Source organism: Typopeltis vanoorti, chromosome 6, assembly GCF_054136105.1.
Source record: "Typopeltis vanoorti isolate ZY-2024b chromosome 6, IOZ_Tvanoo_1.0, whole genome shotgun sequence".
NCBI lineage: Eukaryota > Metazoa > Arthropoda > Arachnida > Uropygi > Thelyphonidae > Typopeltis > Typopeltis vanoorti.
Genome location: NC_143554.1, coordinates 41,731,450 through 41,753,248, shown reverse-complemented (window position 1 = coordinate 41,753,248; position 21,799 = coordinate 41,731,450). Strand labels below are relative to the sequence as shown.

The 21,799-nt window shown below is 35.1% G+C and overlaps 1 protein-coding gene across 2 annotated transcripts in view; it reads right to left on the bottom strand.

Moving 5' to 3' along the window:
- Mob4 (MOB kinase activator 4) overlaps positions 1 to 21,799 on the bottom strand; it is a 132,461-nt gene that overhangs the window by 63,894 nt on the left and 46,768 nt on the right. The window contains exons 3-4 of one of the 2 annotated variants that reach the window (XM_090394130.1): positions 14,489 to 14,589; positions 2,393 to 2,435 (exon numbers count right to left, since the gene is read on the bottom strand). In XM_090394130.1, the coding sequence (XP_090250256.1) occupies positions 2,393 to 2,435; positions 14,489 to 14,589 (144 nt within the window). Of the gene's footprint in view, positions 1 to 2,386; positions 2,436 to 14,488; positions 14,590 to 21,799 lie in introns of both variants that reach the window. The other variant, XM_090394129.1, reaches the window with a different exon arrangement.

The window sequence follows — 21,799 nt, the reverse complement described above, 5'->3', positions numbered from 1 at the left end:
CAACAATTGCATAAGGAGAGACAAGTCCATTCTTTGCACTGAAGATAAGCTTCACAATGATTTTCATTATGAATACAGGATAACCTCGCTTAATGCGAATTCGATATGTGCGATAATCAGTTAGTATGACTGAGTGAAATGATACTATTTCCTGCATTAAGTGAGTGATTAATCAGTTAATGCAATTTTTTTGTCACCAATCTGCAGAGTGATGGCACCTGTCAATGTAGCCGTCAGCGGGTGGTGGCAGGTGAGACTCAGTAGTTGATTCAAAGCATTGCAAGCACACACACATGCAAACTCTGTTCTCTTCCTCAATCACTTTTCCTTCATTTTGCTTTAACTTCGATACCTATAAGGCTTTATAGATATCTATATACAACCCCTGATATGGAAAAGAGAGACTGATAAAGAAAGGGGCAGTAATAAAAAGAGAAGAAATGTAATTACATTAGGGGGAAAGTTGGAAGTCATTAAGAGATATGAAAATGGCACTATTTGTACAATCTTGCGATTACTTGGGATACAATAAGTCTGCCAACTAAAAGTTTCCTAGCTAAAACCGAAGCATCTCAACCAGGATACAAAGTATCTAAAGATCATCTTACGCTTTTATTAGGAGGCAATGCAAAAGGCCACTTTAAACTCAAGCCTATATTAGTTTATCATGTGCAAAATCGAAGATCTAACATTACTGTAGAAATCAGCACAACTGGAAAAGAACCTGGATTTAATGAACTGGATAATGAAGATGTGAGAAACTTGCTCGATTCTCATTCAGAACAGTGTGCAATTACATGGTAGTTACACCATATAATTGCATTAATTGTAGAATTCTGAACAACTTTTCTCATGGCACATTGTCATATGCATTTTATAAATCTAGAAAACAACTAGGGTTTCGGAAACTTGGACAAGAACAACTAGTTGTTCTTGTCCAAGTTTCCAAAACCCTTCCCCATCTTATTTTTTCCAGTATGCCTGCATAAATCTTACTTAGAGCAGTCATTAAGGAAATTCCTCTGTAATTCTCACACTCAGCTTTCTTTTCTTTTTTTACAGATAGATACAATGAGAGTCCTACTTCAATTATCTGGAACTCAACTCTGTGATCTAGACCTTCTAATATTATGCAGCACAGCCATTGTAAATCTTTCATAGTGCTGTATCTGAGGTATAAAAAGTTTTACATTATCTATGGCTATCTTTCCACATTTCAGGTTTTTGATGCATTTTTTTTCTACAAAAGTATTGATTATGTACTCCTCATTGCATTCTTCTTGAACAACATTTTCGCACTGATCTATCACTTCCTGTTTCATTTAGCAATCTTGAATCAAGAGGTAGATCTACAAACCTCTCATGTATGAGTTCAACATAAAAAAAAAATACTTTAGAATATCTAGATTCAATCTTAATGCTACTTATCACTTTTGATTCTCTTTATAATACTCTTTCCTCTGTTTCAAAGCTTTTTCCATCCACATCATTTTGCCACCTCTTTATACAATCAGTCCTCATGATGGAGTAGCACCAGACAATTTGTCCCTGCTCTTGGTAACCATGTTAATTAGACATCTCATTTGATCCTCAAATGAGATTTAAACATTAAAATAAAAAATTAATAACTAAAAATTTTTCCATTTCTCAAAAAAACTTTCAGTGGGACCATATAAACAAATAAATTTCACCAAGAAATTCACCATTTTCTTTTTTCTTTCACATCATTATTTGATTGATTGCATAAAGTAACAATCTAAGTAACATTTGTAATTTTAATATCAGGTTTAATGTTACTTTCCTTCATATGATCCATGTGGATTCAGAGGGAGGCAGTTTGCTGAGTAGCTTGGAATATTTATGTGTTTCATCTCTAGAGTAGGGTTTCCTGAATATCTAACTTTATACTCAGAGTATGATATGTAATAGGTTTGCAACCCTTTATTGGAAGGATTCACATAGAAAGCAAGCAATATAGTTAGAGAATGGAAGAATAAGAGCATAAATAAAAAGAAATAAGAAATGTAAAGAGTTGTTAAGGGTTAGAAAACCGATTATGCATTGCATGCAGAAGCTATAAAAATTAAAAATGAAATGACACTGAAAGAAACTGATAACGAATATGAACAAAATCAGAAAGAAAAATAAATTATAAATAGATTCAACAATATTGGATCTTCCTTAGCCTCCCTCCCATCTGTTACCTTGCATTCTATATAACAATTTTTTTTTCATTCTTCTGTTTATCTGTAGATCAAAATAATACTAAGGAACAAACTTAATGAAAAAAATCTTTGGGATAATTATGAGAATAAGAACACACATTAAGTTCACTTGCATTATCAAAATGAAGCTTATACATTCAAAATAATTAAAAAAAATTTACCTTTACCTGCAACTTCACAGCCAAACCATTTAATTCCATGCAAAACTGCCTGAAAATATAGATAACATTTTTAGTCCCATTTAACAGGAAATATGATGTTTGTCCTTAAGGAACTAAAGGATAAACATCATGGTTCCTTTATACAAATACTAGTTATTTACAAAACCAAGTGCTAAAAAAAATGCACAAAGATAATGTAGTCAATAAAATTACATACCACTCAACATGTAGCTTATCCTAACAGTGATCCTAAGAGTTATCCTAACAGTGGAATAACAACTTCAAGTCCACTAATACTGACATAATGAAATGTATATAGTCAAATCCTGCTGAATGTCAATTCAACTCAACTTCAATCACCCCTTGTTTCCCGAAAACTCCAACATGTTTTCATTTGTCCCCATCTTACATGAGGTTGGATGTCTGTCAACATTCATATTACAATGGCATATTAGACATATGGAATCCTAGTACCTCCTCCAGAGTATAACAGTAAGATGTTTATGAAGGCCAGTTGCTAAGCAGTTAACAAGATGAACCTGATGTTAACATACTAGGTTGCTTCCTGACATAATTCTACCAGCTATCACATAATCTCACTATCATTTATATTGGTGGCTGTGTCTGAGGGAGTCTGCATGTTGAAGATATGCTGCACCTTACACTGCTGAAGCACATGCTCTTCATATAAGCACAGTAACTGTGGATAAAAAATCCCAGTAAAACAAAAATACTGAAGGCAGCAAAAAAAAAAAAAAAAAAAAAAAAAAAAGATAATGATATTGAGATATAATAGAAGGAATGTTGCAGGCGTAGACTTCTGTGGCTTCTTCTTCTGCAGCTTCTCCCGCTTAAGTGGGGTCACTGTTGATGTGTCTCCTCCACATCCTCCTGTCTTGGGCTATCACCATATCCAAGTTCTTCATCCTCAAGTCCCTCTTCTACCAGCTCCCACCATCTCTTCTTTGGCCACCCACGCTTCCTCCTTCCTTGCACATCCACCTGCATGACCCTTCTTCCCACATATTCGTCCTCCCTCCTCATCACATGACCAAACCATCTCAACCTTGCCTCCTGTATCTTCGCTCCTAAGTTCGTAACTTTCACTGTTCCCCTCACATAGCCATTTCTCAGACGATCCTTTCTGGTCATACCGCACATCCACCTAAGCATTCTCATCTCTGCTACTTCCATCCTGCTGATGTTATTTTTTCTCAGGGCCACAGTCTCTATAGCATACGTCATAGCTGGCCTCACTACTGTCCTATAGATTTTGCCTTTCAGATTGATCGGCACTCTCGTAGACTTCTATGGCTAATTGGTTCAAAAGATATATTTCGGTGATTACACCACATTTTTTATTATTCAGTTATACAAAATACTGAAATAATAGTTCCCGACAAGTTTCGTAAATCGTAGGATTTACATCTTCAGGGGGTAAATAGTATAACTTAAAGTTTAAACAAGAGAATTAATAAATACAAATCATAATCGTCTGGCTATTCATAAACTCAAATCACAGAATGCAGATATAAAACATTATTGACGTTGAACAACATCAGACGATGTCACACGTTCTTGTTCTCGTTCATACAGTCTGAGCTCAGATTGAGGCAGATTTTTTTATTAGAGCTGACCGCACTTGATGGAGAATTAAACTTTGATTTTTATTGCATTGGGTTGGGTTTTTTTAGCATATTAGCAGCTTCTTTAAATTTTCTTATATAACTGTTGTTTTCTATGTATGACACAGTCGTTTTTTGCCAGAGTACATCGTGTCCAGTGGAAGTGGTATGGAAAGCAAGACTCGTTTATTGTTCTCTTTTGTATTGCACGTCTTTTTGGTGTTCAGCCATGCGTATTTCTCCAGATCTTCCTGTCTGTCCTACATAGCAAATCCCTCAAGAACAATGGATTTTGTAGACTCCTGGTTTTTTAAGAGGATGATGAGGTGGATGTAGGAATCTTGAGATTTTTTCCATAGGAAGGAAGGCTACTTTTATGTTGTGTTTGTTCATTAATTTGGCTAGCTTATCTGTAACATTTTTGATATAAGGAAGAAAGATTGCGTTTTTGTAATCCTGTTTTATTGTGTTGTTAGTTGGAGGCATTTTAAGGATTCTCTTGATGGTTTTTGTTTCATATCCATTCTGTTGGAGGATTTGTGTTAAGTATTTTAGTTCTTCATTACATCTTTCTTGTGTGCTGGAGATATTGTATGCTCTGTCTCGAAAGTTTATTTTTTGTGAAGGATGGTAGTGTGAGGTTGCATTTAGAAATCTTCCAATGTTTGTCGGCTTCCTATATACTGAGAAGGAGAGTTTACTTTCTTCATTAACTTCTAATAGAATATCCAGAAAAGGAAGTTTTTTCAGATAATCTTTGAAATTGATAAGGAGGAATGTTTTTTTCTTGAACTGGAATATGGCTACCATTTGTAGTCCTATTTCAATTAAACTTCTGCTAGCAGCTACTGAACTACATAAATCACCTTAACTATATGACAAAGTATCTAGTGGTAGAAGAAATTGTAACATTTGTGTGCTCTAACATCCAATTCAGCACAGGCCAAACCTAGAATCTGTTTTTTTTTTTTTTTTTAAAAATCTTTTCTAGCTCAAATTCCCTAATCCATCTTATCATCATCTGCTGTCCTATTATTCCAATTCCATCAATCACTCTGACTTCTTCGGTGTTTTATCCCTAAATTCATGTTTCTTATAGCCCAACTACCTCAACAACATTGTCCCCTTCTTTGGCCACAAACTATTTCTAATGATAATCATACACAGGCAAGTCGGTCCAGTAACTTGGGATTTGAGACTAAAAATGCTATTATTTTTAAACTGCTTCAAAACAGATAGGTGGTCTCAGATTAGGTAATGTTTCTCATTGCTCAGTATGAAATCATTTGAAGCCAGTCTTTTTGATGAAGAGGGGAATGCCATCTGCTCTGCTAGTTCCAATGATTTAATACAAATAATTGATGTACTCATAAAATATCACTCATTCAACACTACTGATCCTTTTCTCAACAAATACTGCTTCTGTGATAGCATTTCTCCTCCAGCAGCGACATAAAACCATAGTTCTCCTCCGGCAGTGACATAATGAAGTTTACTTTCTCCTAATATATTGTGATATATATATTCTTAGAAAAGGAAACAGTTTGCTTTTCCAATTGAATTCTCAGCATGATAAATCAATAAGGAAATCAATTCACAACTGCCTACTGCATTGCACCCAACAACACCATCACTGGATCCTTTGATGTTGTGAGGCAAGCATCGATTTTTTTTTCTTTTGCAAATCAAGTTCATGACAGCATCCATTTCCAGAAGAAAAAAAAAAAGTCCTGTTTTGTCTACATTAAAAATTTGCCAGGAACAAGTATCCTTGCTTTTGATAATCTTTGTTAATTTTTCTGGGAAATCTTTCATAGTCTTATTGTCAACGCTGGAAGCTTTGCCTTGTTATTGTTGTTACTCCAGCCTGCCCTTATCTTAAAGCACTCAAACTATAGAATGTTTCAAAAGGGTGTATACGACTTTGCAAGAGAACAGAAAATAACTTGGAAGTACAAAAGCTGAGTGAGCGTCATAATGGAGTGAAACACATCAATTTTTGGTCATGTAACTTTATTACCAGATGACAACACTAGATGGTGTGATGCACACTATTTGAAAATGGCAACTTTCAATGGTGCAGAGCAAGCACGTCATGTGTTTTGGTTTGAGAAAATAAAGTCTGAAAGACAAATTCAGAGGAATTTCTGCATGCAGTACAGCAAGGAACCTCCTAGTATGCATACGATCTACACATCGCACAAGAATTTTGTGGAAACAGGCTGTTCTTTGCGCCATCCAAGGTCAACGAGAAGGCTGCTACTGCTGACATGGAAGAAGTTTGGGAAATTTGTGTGTATGCTTTACAACAGTGTTCACATTTAAGGCCCTACAAATTTACTTTCATTTGCATTTGAAAAAAAAAAGAGACTATAAGAAGACACACCAGGATTTCTGTACAGAAATGATCAGTAGAATGATCTTAAAAGTCCTCAAAATGAGGACTTTTTTTAGACACGATCGTTTTCAGTGACAAGTGCAGTTTTCATGTAAGTGGACAAGCAAGCACTGAAGAATTTGAGGAAGCGAAAATCCACACACACACACACCATCGTACAACATGTGTATATCTGGACATCTACTACCATAATATTACTACCATAATATCTGGACATCTACTACCATAATAGATGATGATGACCACAATGAACGCTTACATTTCTAGCAAGATGGAGCACCTTCTCATTATATGACAGGTGTAAGGTCATACCTAGACACCTGTTTTCCAGGAAGATGGATTGGTATAGGGGTGCCTGTAGCACCACCAGCCAATCTGGTTGAGCTGCATTCCAGAATTACTGCTGCCATTGCTGAAGTTATGCCAGATATGCTTTCCTGCACATGGCAGGAAATTGATTACAGATGGGACATCTGCAGAAGTATTGTCATATCGAACTTTACTGTGTTGAAACTTCAAGTGTTACACTACATTTCCATGGTAATAAAAATTGTTCGTCTATTGCTAATTACCTTCTATTGTCATTCAAAGAATTCAAAAAACATTACTCCATTTGAAACACCCTGTAGTCTTTGCTTACATTTAAATTGTCTCCAGGGCCAGATTTACACATAAGCTGGACAACTACAGCTTTGGGCTTCACATTATATGTGCCTCTGCCTCAGAATAGATAATCTAAAATTTATTCAATAAATGAGTCTCTTAAGCTATAGCTTACGGGTGACAACACAGCTCTGAGTCTCTACCTGTGATGTCTCATCCTGCTGGTTCCTCAATGTATCCAAGATAATACCTTCATTGAAATTATATATTGGGTAACAGTCAGCCCAATGACTGATCCAAGAAATGAACAATTTTTCAACTTCATGAATTAAGTCTTCCCTTTTTCTAATAGAAGCTGACTGAATTGGCACAGCATTTTGCAGGCCATATACGAAAAGTTTTTTTTCACCCCATAACTTCTTTAAGATGGAATTTATCAAATGAGATAACCAAAATTTGGAGGCAAGTTTCATCACTTTCATTCTAGATTTATGAAAACTCAAAATTTCATGTTTATTTTTTAATGTTATTGCTTTCTGCTTCTTGAAGAAATTTTGAATCCTCATATTTACTTTTCCTCTTTCTGGACATTTTTTGAGGGCATAAACATGCACTGCAGTGTGAATAATTTTAAACTAAACTGAGGATAAATGATAAAATGAAGAATAATTTATGACACTTTGCTTCAATTGCATGCAGGAGACTAATTCCCTTCTGTACTTGTGAAGCAATTTGGGTACAACTTATAGTGAGGGAACTCCATGCAGTTCACAGTCTACACAACAGGAATTCCTCATTGTACATGGTTTCTAATAACATGGTTTTGGAATTAACAGTTAATACTGCAATTTAACATGGGTTTAAGATGTTTTTGATGAGAGTTGGCTTATAATTCCAGATGACACAAGCAACTTTGTAAGTAGCCTCAGCTACCATGGTAACTGAGGGCAACAGAGTGAATGTATGTACACACATACTGTGAGCATAGTTAATATTGCAGTTTAAGCCACCATCAAACAAGCACATATTGACTACTTGTCTACTGCCTTATATAATACGTATGTTTATAAAAATATATTTCAACAATGACTATGGATAAAATTAAAAGTGATACAGTGAGTGTATTAATCAAAAGAATGAAGTCACTTTAGAGCAAAAATTTGAATTGTTTTGAGTTGTTGAAACTTTAAAACAACAATAGAATATGGAAGCTAACATAAAACCTTAATTGCAGTATGCAAGTCTGCTGAAATAGACAAAGCTATGAGCTCGTATTGCAAGATGCATGTATACACAGAAAAAGAAAGAAATCAGTGCCAACCACAGTGCTCATATACACGTTTCAAGAAAATTTTCTTTTAAATACACATGTATGATGAAGAATAGATATCATGTAGTATATAAAAAACTTCAATTGTTTCAAACATTTCATTATTCTTTCTAGTTATATGGGCAGTAAAATGACTTACTATGTAGTGATTTAATACCTAAAAAATCCCATCAAAAAACAGGGTTTGACATTTTTTTCAGGAGAAAAAACAATCATATGAGGCAAAAATAAAATTCTTGAAGTCAAATATTCAAAACTCTATTGAAATAATTTGGATTTTTCAAATAAAGGGAGAACAGATAATAATTTTATTGATATTTTTACATGCTGCTAAAATGGTAAGTTACTCAAATTGCATAGCAATATACTTAATGAGCCTAAGTGTGATTTTACTTTTTTTTTTTGCATATGTCAAAAAATAAAAAAAGAAATATACATTATTATAATTACGGCTATTTTGCCTGCTTCAGTTTAGGAGTGCCCCTGTTTAAATGTCATTGGCTATTTACTCATGGATTCTTAGGGCATTGTACATGTAAATGTACATGTAGCATAAGGAATAGAAATTTACACATACCATTTTCTGGGTGTTGCGGCTTTTCCTCTTTCTGCGATGTCAAAAAACTACTGAGTGTGTGGGGGGTAGGCAACTTGGTAGAATTAAGTTAGAAAAACCCGGGTTTTTTTTTTTCCTGTAACATATATAAACATATATATTATATTATATAGGGTGGGGAAAAGGTGAAAGTGTTGATTTTTTTAAATAGGGAGGGGGAAGGTGGTTCACGGGGTGCGGTCCGTTTCGATTATTTGTGGTCGTCATCTCAGATGACGACCACGAATAGTCGAAATTTACTTTTTGGTACATTTACACCTACAATGCCCTAAGAATCCATGAGTAAATAGCCAATGACATTTAAACAGGGGCACTCCTAAGCTGAAGCAGGCAAAATAGTCGTAATTATAAGTTTATTAAGAGGAGTAACATGGGAGTTTTCCCAGAAATAATATACAGAAATATACATAATTTTATATCAGGTTGTAGCAAGGTATAAACATATCCCACTTTTTGCTAAAGACAGAAGAAGGAATATTAAAATATTAAATTTGTAATTTGGGCTGCTCATTTCAATGAAAATGATGATCAACTTTATCCATATCCCAGAATGCAACGCAACATACACTGTTCAAAAGAAGCTGTTTTAGATTAAAAATGCAAGAAATTATATCTTTGTTTAATCTTCTATCCAGGGGTAAGCAAACAAACTTTGCGTGTGAAGTTTCTTCACAAGTAGGTTACTTATATATAAAGGCTAATGACTTCACATTGCCTTAGTATTTTAATCCAACACCATACATCCTTTTGGGTGTACATAATGCTATGCATTATGGGACAGGACAGGTCACTGCCCCAGACTGGTTTTGATTCTTACTGAGATCTCATCAGTGGGAGACAGGCCCAGAAGAGATACCAAGGCTGAAGTAATGCAGAAGTCACATATATCCTACATCCAAGTAGTGAAACAGTGTAACACATTAATAAAACACTTTGGATTAGAGCTAGTTATACCCAGCCTGCTAAACAATATTGTTCTGAGCTGCCTCCTAATTATATCATAATCACTGGCTCTGTAGTTTCACACGTAACCCTTATTAAGAGAAAATTCATTACGTTTAATAACCTCCCAGGATAAGGTTACATGTTCACTCTGGACAAAGAGTGGCTGCATAAATTCCATTTCCATTCTGTCATAACTCCCCACCAATCTCCATAGTTAATATCATCAATAATAATTACTTGGCCTGCAACCATTGTGATAAACTGTTGATGCATGGCCTCTATCTCCCTAGACAACCTCAATATAAGGAATATAAATGGAAAGGAAATCGAACTTGCAGAAGAATTGGAAAAATATCATGTGGACACAATTGACATTACTTGGACAAAGACAAAAACAGGGAGAATTACCATGCTATTAGGGAGATGCAGATAGGAAATAATAAGAGTTTATGACAGAATGGAAATGGAATTTATGCAGCTACTAAACATGACTATCTAAAACAATATGTGATGGAGAGGAGTTTGACAGTACTGGATCTGCTAATAGCATCTTACTAAATAATAAGTATAGGATGTTATTTTCATGCAATAATGATCAAGGGAAGGAAGGAAGGAAGGAGTAGCAATACCATTCATTACCAAACATGAAGATAAACTTCTTGATTGGAAGGCAGTTTCAAGTAGAACTGTGGGCAAATTTCAAATTAGGGACATGGACAATGAGACTTATTTGTGGTCCCACAGAAGGTCCCAAGGAAGAAGTGGAGGAATTTTTTGAGTCATTAGAACAGGCAGCTGACAAAGAAAATGGAAAAAAAAAGTGGTCCTTGTTGGAGATCTGAACAGCGTGGGAAATGAATCCGCCAAGCATATAGGAACAATTTGTGAAAATTTGGAGAAAAGGGCAAAGTTAATAATAATGGTAAGTATTTACTGGACTTCTGCTGAGGACATGGACTAGTCATTACTAACACCATGTTTAAAAATAAAGAAGTGCACAAGTTTTGTCTTCTCAAATAGAGAGAAGACAAAAAATAAGAAAAGCCTCACTGACTATGTCAAGAGTATTTAAAAGTTTTCAACTGTACTAGAAGGCAAAGAAGGAGTACATATCAATACATATCACTACTTACAAATACTTGTAATTGATAAGTACATATCAATAAGTATTGATATGTACATATCAGTACTTTTTGACAGCAGTTTTTTTTCTGCTGTCATATCAGTACTTTTTGACAGCAGAAAAAAAACTGTCAAAAACTCGAAATGTGGAAAAGCAGCTGGAGTAGATGATATTCGACCAGAAACACTTAAGTATGGAGATATAAAGTTTTGCAGTGAGTACACTGCATAATTCAGAGGGTCTGGTCAAATAATTCCTAATAATTAGAATAGAGGACTCATAGCGACCCCTATAAGGGACTAGAGCTGAATGTGAGAATTAAGAGGAATTTCTCTATTAAGTGTTCCAGGTAAGATTTATGCAAGCAAACTTGAAAAAAGGTTGAGAAAGATTGTGGAAGAGAAACTTGAAGAACAAGGATGGGTTCAGACCAAACAGAGGTTGTCAAGATTAGATTTTCACTTTAAGACAAATACAGTAGTTAAGAAATCATGAGAACACGTTATGGAGCTGTAGTTTAGTTTTGTAGATCTGGAAAAAGCATATGACAAGGTGCCCAGAGAAGCACTTTAATTATATCAGGTGAATGGAACATTATAAAGAGCAATGCATAGTCTATATTAAGTTGTCAGTCAGCTTTCTTTGAATTGAAAGAAATACAAGAAGATGTGATTAGATTTTACATCAGGGGTAAAGACAATGCATCTCCACCCTCATTTATGGATCACAATATGAAAGAAAGTGGCATTAGAATCATCTGATATTAAAATTGGAGTTGTCACACTTAGTTCTTTGCTTTATGTAGATGATGTCCTTCTAAACACATCTAGTGCAAGTCTCCAGGATTCTCTAACTAAATTGAATAACAGCTATAACAAATTTGGCATGAAAATCAGCAATAAAAAGACCAAAACTATAAAAATAGGAAGGAGCATTTCTATGCTCCTTCATAAACCTTCAGTTGCATTCTAAATGGAAATCCTATAGAGCAAGTAAATATTTCAGTTATTTAGGAATCACAGTTTTAGTGAAGATGGCAGGTTAAATCTGGAAATAGACAAGAGAATAAGCAAAGCTGATAAGGTGGGTAGCCAAACTGAATAAATTTATATGGAATAAGAGAAAAATTAGCTAAAACACCAAACTAACAATATACAAGACAGTGATTAACCCAGTTATGGATCTGAGAGTTTTAGAAATAAAGCTTCAGCAAAGACCATAGACCACAAATGAGGGTTCTGAGAAAAATTAGGGGAGTTAACCAATGGCAGAGTCATATTAAAAATGAAGATATTAGAAAGGAACATGACATTATCATCATTCAAGAATGTGTCAGCAGAGCTAATCTAAGGTGGTATGGCCACTTAAATAGAATGGGTGAAGAAAGGTTGGCAAAACAGCTGTTTGATGGCAAGATGGTAAGAAAGAGTCCAGAAGAAGACCAAGGTTAAGGTAGATTGATTCAGTAAGAAGTGTCTTAGAAGCACAAAATGTTAGATATGACAATATTGGAGTGCTCACAAGTAATAGATTGATCTGGAGGAAAATTTTTGATAGGAGATTAATGATGATGATGAACTAATCCCCTGTCAACAATTTTTCTCCATAGTCTATTCTTCTCAGCATCCCAATGTATATATAAAATTTCACTCTGGACTCTTCTAACTTTATCAATCCACTTAGATCATGATTTTCTTACTACCTTAACATAAAAAAAAAAATCTGCTTTGCTAACCTCTCCATTCTGTTTAATCGACCATACCACGAGATTAGTTCTACTCACACATCCTTGAATGATAACAATGTCAGGTTCCTTTCTTTTCAATGTATTCATTTTTAAAATGATTCTGCCTTCGATGCCATCAGTTCATTCCCCTAATTTTTCTCAGGACTCTCAATATCTGTGGTCTAGTCTCTGATCCTTATTTCTAACCTAACTCTCACATCCATAACTAAAAACTGGTGAAAACAGTCTTGCATAACTGCTAGTTTAGTGTTTTTACTAATTTCTCTTTTATTCTATATGAACTGATTCAATTGGCTTCCTACCATACCAGTTGTGCTTATTCTCTTTTCTATTTCCACATTTAATTTGCCATCTTCACCGAAAACTGTGCCCAAATAGCCAAAATATTTTACTTGTTGAATAAGATTCTCCATTGTGAATATGTTAAGTTTTCCATATTCCTGCCTATTTGCACAGACTCTTTGGGTGGTTAAACAACATGCCAAAAGATTGCCTGTTATGGTTGATGCATGCTCTGGTATCACCACCGTTGCTGGGACCAGAGAAATAGTGAACTTGCTATAGTGAATTTAGGAAAAAAAAAGACTGCCCCCTCCTGCCTAACTCCATTCCCAAAAAAACAAAGGATATGGTGGAAAATCACACACAACATTGCAAAAAGAATTTACTAGAATCAAACAAAGCACACAAACGACAATGTGAAAAAACAATAATTCAAACTATAATGGGGAGGTATACTAGAAAGAACTAAAAGATTAGAAAGTTTTAAAATAAAATCCAGATTTATTGCTGAAATTTCTAAATGCAACATTAGCATTAAATTAATGCCACAAGCAGAGGAAGATTAAGGCAAAAATGACAGGGTAGTCTTGAAACCAGTGGCAATACAAGCAACTAGGTTTCACAGTGAAAGAATTAAATATGGCAGTCTGTACCATTAAAATCAAAAGTAACTCGAAAACTCGTGCAACCAGGCAACTCTACAATGGCCACCTCCAGTTAGTGAGGTGGCACAAGTGATGAACAGATAACCTGCATTTGTCAGCAGTCAGTCTGCAAAGGTGGTGGAACACTGAAGTTTTCAGGTTAATTTTGATTTCACTATGAAGATTTCCAATAAACCACATTAATTTAAGCTAACACTACAATTCGAAATGTTATGTTCTTTCATATGTCTTCTAATTTATTTGTACATTCTTTATGTAATTTTGTGTACTTAGTGTGGTTTCTGTTAATTCTGTGTGTTCTTTCATCACGGTGATTTACTGCCATTCTGTCATCTATGCACAGTTACTCACCATTTCTGTTGTTTACTCACCTGAGGTTTAATTTTCCAGTTTTTAAGATCGAAAATGCCACAAATTTTCAATAGTGAGCTTAAACCAGCTCTGGTTGGGATGTTTCAGTAGTTTTATGGTGTTCGATACAGTGAGAGTTGATAGTAATTACGTGTAATGGCACCTCAAGATTCAACAAATGCTTGTTGGTGAGACAAATATTTTGAGAGTTAGTGTAACTCAAAGGAAAATACATCCACTGAGAATTTTATTGGTGATTTTAATCTTGGGGAGGATGAGGGTGGGGATTTATATTACATAAAATCCACAGAGCAATGATAATATTTTGCTGAGATAAACATTTCTCCATCCTAAAAGAAAAGACTCTTTAAAGCATCACATTAAAGAGAAAAAGTTGAAAATGAAACTGGCAATTACCTGAGGTGCTCATATTTCCAAACCCCTTCATCTTGCCCTTCAGGAGGTGTGAGAATTTCTTCAACATTTGCAGGATCTTTACGTATTGTTTGCTGAATAAACTAAATTAAGAAAAAAGTTTATAATTCTCATTACTTTATGGCTAATGAGCACTAAAAGTTTAAGTGTGTCTGCATGCGCACTCGCACAATACATGGATCCACTCCAGAAATTCTTGCCATAGGTGAGTAAACAGAGACAAGCTACAAGTGAATTTTTGGTTTGTTTTAAATGCATTCAAAATCTTTTTACCAGCATAATTTACTTTTTTTTTTCTTAAAAAGATCTCATTCACTGTCAAGTAATTTCATTACAGGTGGCTACCAATGAATTCATTAGAGAAGTTGTATTTCAAGAGAAATGAAAATAAACCTGGATTCCTTCCAAACACTAAGCATTCTCTTTTAAAGAATTTCCGAAACAGCTGCAATTTTAGTTGCAAGTTATAAGCCAATCAACTTCACCCCTCCCCTTTATGGTTCAGTACTTTATTTTTATATTTGAAAGCTCATTCATTTTTTTTTGTAGTAATTAAATACTCAACCTACTGTAATTTATCCTCCCTCTCCAACAGTTGTTCTGTCATCATTGTCATAATATAATTGATATAACTTAAGCATTATTCTTTCTATATGAAAGACTGGATATTTATGAATTCTTTCATATAGAAATAAAATGCTTAAGTTATCAATTGTTATATTATGACAATGGTGACAGAACAACTGTTGGAAAGAGAGGGGGGGGGGGGGAAGAGATAAGTTATGGCTGGATGTTTATTACAAAAAATGACTTTTGGAGAGAAATAAAAATAAAGTTCTGAACCTTAAAAAGGAAGAAGAGAGAGAGAGAGAGAGAAAGTGAAGATGATCGGCTTACATACAGATAACCAGCAACTAAAATTGAAGCCGAATATCTCTTCATTTTTCCCGCAGCAATATTGTAGAGTTATTTTCCTCCACAATGCTCCACTACTTGACACACTTTTGGTTTTAATTTCAGTCATGAAGTAATAAAAAAAGGACCCACCATTATGTGTTACAGTTATGACACCTTAATGAAAATAGGCAGAATCATTGAAAATGTCAACTGGGTTGTGAATGGAGAACCTGTGGAACAAGAAAAACATTTCAGCTACTTAGGCACTATTTTAACCGAAGATGGTAAATTAAATATAGAAATAGACAACAGAATCAGCAAAGCTGGTATGGTGGGAAGTCAATTGAATAAATTCATATGGAATAAGAGAGAAATTAGTCGGAACACTAAATTAGCTGTATACCAGATAGTGTTCAAACCAGTTTTAACTTATGGATCTGAGAACTGGGTCAGAAGTAAAACACTTGACCAAAGACTAGAGACCGCAGATATGAGAGTCCTGAGAAAGATTAGAGGCGTGAACAGATAGCATCAATGGCAATATCATATTAAAAATGAGGATATTAGGAAAAAACTTGACATTGTCAGCATCCAGGAATGCGTTAGTAGAGCTAATCTCAGGTGGTATGGTCACTTAAATAGATTGGGAGAGGAAAGATTAGCAAAACAAGTGTTCTCTGCCAGGTTGGCAGGAATACTTGAGATATGAGATATGGCAGGATATGAGAGTCCTGAGAAAGATTAGAGGCGTGAACAGATGGCATCAATGGCAATATCATATTAAAAATGAGGATATTAGGAAAGAACTTGACATTGTCAGCATCCAGGAATGCGTTAGCAGAGCTAATCTCATGTGGTATGGTCACTTATATAGAATGGGAGAGGAAAGATTAGCAAAACAAGTGTTCTCTGCCAGGTTGGCAGGAAAACGACCCAGAGGAAGACCAAGATATAGGTGGATTGATAAGGTACAAAGTGACGATAGAAATATAAGATCTGATAATGTTGGAGTCTTGACAAGTAACAGACTGATTTGGAGGAAAATTGTAGATAGGAAGTTAGTAATGATGTAATTTTTTCATGTAGTACTGTCATATCCTGTACACCTCTTGAGGGTACATGGCAGGAATTTGATGATGATGATAAAATAAAATTTTAATGCAAATAAAAGTTGAGCAGCTCTCAGATGTGAACTAAAACTAAAATACACAAACTTTATTCAAGAAAAAATAAAAGAGTTTGAGAACAGGAACAAAACCTTGGAGATTCAATGGCAAATCCTGAAGAAAATATTGATTCAGGAAAAGAGGTATGTGGTAAGGTTATTTGCAAGTATGAAAAAAATCAGAACTCCATGGTGGACACAAGAAGTTAAAGAGGCAGTGATGGAAAAGAAAGCATATCAAAAGTTCCTAGCAAATAAGTCAGCTTGTGCTCTTAGAGAATACAGAGACAAATATAAGAAAGCTAAACACTGTAAAACTAGCTAAATAAAAGTCGTGGAAGATTGGCAAGAACATAGAAAAGAAATATCAAGGAGGTGGCAATATATTTTAGAGGTTGTTGAAAAAGCTCAGAAATGGAGAAAAGAGTGCTGTAAAAGGTCACATGAAAACTGGAGAAAAAGATATCCTTAATGTATGGAGTTACTTCAAAAAATTGCTAAATGAAACAAGTGGTAAATAACACTCAGCAGGCATGCAATCAGGAATACATATCCATACTTGAAGCAGAAAAAGCCTTCAAAAACCTGAAATGTGGAAAAGCAGCTGGAATAGATTATATTTGACCAGAAATGCACAAATATGGAAGTATAAAGTCTTACAGTGGCTGCACTGCATAGTTCAGAAGGCCTGGGCAGAAGGACGAATTCCAGATGATTGGAGTAGAGCTCTCGTAGTACCCATATATAAAAAGGGAAATAAAACTGAATGTGAGAATTACAGAGGTATTTTCCTACTGAGTGTTCCTGGTAAGATTTATGCAAGTGTCAACCATCTCTCAAGTAAAAAATAAAAGGAACCATCTTTCAAGTATACTTGAGAGATGGTTGAGAAAGATTGTGGAAGGGAAGTTTGGTGAAGAACAAGCTGGATTCATGCCAAATAGAGGATGTCAGGATCATATTTTCACTTTACAACAGATAGTTGAGAAATTGTTGGAGTGTAACAAAGATCTGTATTTAAGTTTTGTAGATCTGGAAAAGGAATATGACAAGGTGTCAAGAGAAAAGCTATTCAAAACGCTACAGTTGTATGTTGTCAATGAAGCATTATTATACCAAGCAGGCACAATTTTTAGTGAAAATGGTAAAAATTAAATCTGATTTTTTTCATATTTGCAAATAACCTTACCACATACCTCTTTTCCTGAATCAATATTTTCTTCAGGATTTGCCATTGAATCTCCAAGGTTTGGTTCATGTTCTCAAACTCTTTTATTTTTTCTTGAATAAAGTTTGTGTATTTTAGTTTTAGTTCACATCTGAGAGCTGCTCAACTTTTATTTGCATTAAAATTTTATTTTATCATCATCATCAAATTCCTGCCATGTACCCTCAAGAGGTGTACAGGATATGACAGTACTACATGAAAAAATTACATCATTACTAACTTCCTATCTACAATTTTCCTCCAAATCAGTCTGTTACTTGTCAAGACTCCAACATTATCAGATCTTATATTTCTATCGTCACTTTGTACCGTATCAATCCACCTATATCTTGGTCTTCCTCTGGGTCGTTTTCCTGCCAACCTGGCAGAGAACACTTGTTTTGCTAATCTTTCCTCTCCCATTCTATATAAGTGACCATACCACATGAGATTAGCTCTGCTAACGCATTCCTGGATGCTGACAATGTCAAGTTTTTTCCTAATATCCTCATTTTTAATATGATATTGTCATTGATGCTATCTGTTCACGTCTCTAATCTTTCTCAGGACTCTCATATCCTGCCATATCTCATATCTCAAGTATTCCTGCCAACCTGGCAGAGAACACTTGTTTTGCTAATCTTTCCTCTCCCAATCTATTTAAGTGACCATACCACATGAGATTAGCTCTACTAACGCATTCCTGGATGCTGACAATGTCAAGTTTTTTCCTAATATCCTCATTTTTAATATGATATTGCCATTGATGCTATCTGTTCACGCCTCTAATCTTTCTCAGGACTCTCATATCTGCGGTCTCTAGTCTTTGGTCAAGTGTTTTACTTCTGACCCAGTTCTCAGATCCATAAGTTAAAACTGGTTTGAACACTATCTGGTATACAGCTAATTTAGTGTTCCGACTAATTTCTCTCTTATTCCATATGAATTTATTCAATTGACTTCCCACCATACCAGCTTTGCTGATTCTGTTGTCTATTTCTATATTTAATTTACCATCTTCGGTAAAAATAGTGCCTAAGTAGCTGAAATGTTTTACTTGTTCCACAGGTTCTCCATTCACAACCCAGTTGACATTTTCAATGATTCTGCCTATTTTCATTGTCTTTGTCTTTTTATTGCTGACCTTCATACCATATCTATTACAACAGCTATTCAATTTAGTCAGAGAATCTTGCAGACTTGTAGCAGATTTATTTAGAAGTATAACATCATCCGCATAAAGCAAAGAGCTGACATTAACATCTTCAATTTGATATCAGGTTTAATACCACTTTCCTAAATAATGTGATCCATATAGATAATGAATAACAAAGGGGATAATGTACATCCTTGTCTCACACCAGATTTAAAATTAAACCATCTTCCTGTACTTCCTTCAATTCTAACTGTTGACTTACAACTCAAATAAAGACAAAGTATTGCTTAATATAATGCCCCATTGACACCATATAACTGAAGCGTACTGAATAGCTTCTCTCTTGGCACCTTGTCATATGTCTTTTACAAATCGACAAAACTTAAATACAGATCTCTGTTATATTCCCATGCTTACTCGACTGTTTGTCGTAAAGTGAAGATCTGATCCTGACAGCCTCTATCTGGCCTGAATCCAGCTTGTTCTTCACCAAGCTTTTCTTCCACAATCCTTCTCAACTGTTTCCTAAGTATACTTGCATAGATCTTGCCAGGAACACTCAGTAGGGAAACACCTCTGTAATTCTCACATTCAATTTTATTTCCCTTTTTATATATGGGTACTATGAGAGCTCTACTCCAATCATCGGGAATTCGTCCCTCTGTCCAGTCTTTCTGTACTATGCAGTGCAGCCACTGACTCTTATACCACCATATTTCAGCATTTCTGGTCGAATATCATCTACTCCTGCTGCCTTTCCACATTTCAAGCCTTTGATGGCTTTTTCTACTTCAAGTATGGATATGTATTCCTGACTGCATGCCTGGTGAGTGTTTTTTTACCACTGTGTTGTCATCACTGCTTGTTTTTCAAAGTAATTACTCCATACTTCCAGGATATCTTTTTCTCACGTTTTCATATCACCTTTATCATCTCTAACTCCTTTTACAGCACTCTTTTCTCCAGTCCTAAGCTTCTTCAACAACCTCCAGAATATTTTGCCACCTTCTTGATATTTATTTTCTATATTTTTGGCAAAGTCCTCCCATGACTTTTGTTTAGCTAGTTTTACACACTGTTTAGCTTTCTTACATTTGTCTCTGTATTCTTTAAGAGTAAAAGCTGACTTATTTGCCAGGAACTTTTGATATGCTTTCTTCTTTTCATTCACTGCCTCTTTAACTTCCTGTGTCCACCAGGGAGTTCTGATTTTTTTATCCTTGCACACAACCTCACCACATGCCTCTCTGGCAGAATCAATCAACGTTTTCTTCAGAGTTTGCCACTGAATCTCCAAGGTTTGATTCCTGTTCTCAAACTCTTTCATTTTCTTTTCAATAATCTTTCTGTATTTTAGTCTACAGTTCACATCTGAGAGCTGCTCAACTTTTATTCGCTTTAATACTTTCTTACATGTTATTCTTTTCAATATGAAATTCAATTTTATCCTGCTCAAGACTAAATAGTGATCACTTCCAATTTCAAATCCTCTGTACACTCTGGTGTCCTGCACCAGGGAAAAAACATCACTATCAACAATAACATAGTCAAGGAGAGACTTTTCTTATTCCTAGCCTCTTCTCTCCATGTGAATTTGTGCACATTTTTATGTTGGAACATGGTGCTAGTAGTAACCAGTTCATGTCCTGAGCAGAAATCCAACAGATATTTGCCATTATTATTAGCTTTGCTCTTTTCTCCAAATTTTCCCAAAATATTTTTGTATGTCTCACAATCATTTCCTACTCTGCTATTTAGATCCCCAACAAGGATCTACTTTTCCTTTTTCATTGTGTCAGTTGCTTTTTCTAAAGCGTCAAAAAATTCCTCCACTTCTACCTTAGTAGAACCTTCTGTGGGACCATAGGCACAAATAAGTCTCATTGTCCAGTTCCCCATTCTCATATTTGCCCACATTACTCTACTTGAGACTGCCTTCCATTCAAGAAGATTAACCTCGTATTTTGTGTTGAATACTATGGCTACTCCTTCTTTTCCTTGATTGTCATTGCCTGAATATAACATTTTGTATTTATTGCTCAGAAAGATCTCACCAGTTTTTGTGATTTTTGTTTCAGTCACCCCTATTATGTCCATCTGGTACTTATCTTATTCCTCAGCTAGCTCCATTTCTTTGCCATTCAAGCTTCTTATGTTGATAGTACCGATCTTTAACTCTGGTGATATTGAGTTGGGGTTTGTTTTCAGATTTGTTCCAGTAGCTGACTTTTCGCTGTTCGCCCTGGTGCCCTGGCGAAAACAACGGGGGCCTTGTGTAACCGGGCGACGCCCCAGCCGGCATGAAATTTTGTCATGTTGTACCATCATTTTTATTTTGGTTTAACCAATAAGAATACAATTTGGTCGGCTAAATCGCAAATTGCCAGCCTATCCTCGTTCGTTCAGTATCAAAGTAGATACCCAACTTTTTTTTTTTTTATACCCAATTTTATTTTAAAGCAAATAAAAGTTTATTTTATTTATTTCTTACACACTTTTCAATATGAAATTCAATTTTATCCTGCTCAAAACTATCACTTCCAATTTCAAATCCTCAGTACACTTTACTCCTGCACCAGTGAAAAAACATCACTATCAACGAGACTTTTTTTATTCCTTGCTTCTTCTCTTCATGTCAATTTGTGCACATTTTTATGTTGGAACACTGTGTTAGTAATAATCAGTCCATAGTCCTGAGCAGAAATCCAATAGGTATTTGCCATTATTATTAGCTTTGCTCTTTTCTCCAAATTTTCCCTATATCTGACAATCATTTCCTACTCTGCTATTTAGATAATCAACAAAGACCAACTTTTCCTTTTCATTGTGTCAGTTGCTTTCTCTAAAGCCTAGGCTCAAAAAATTCCT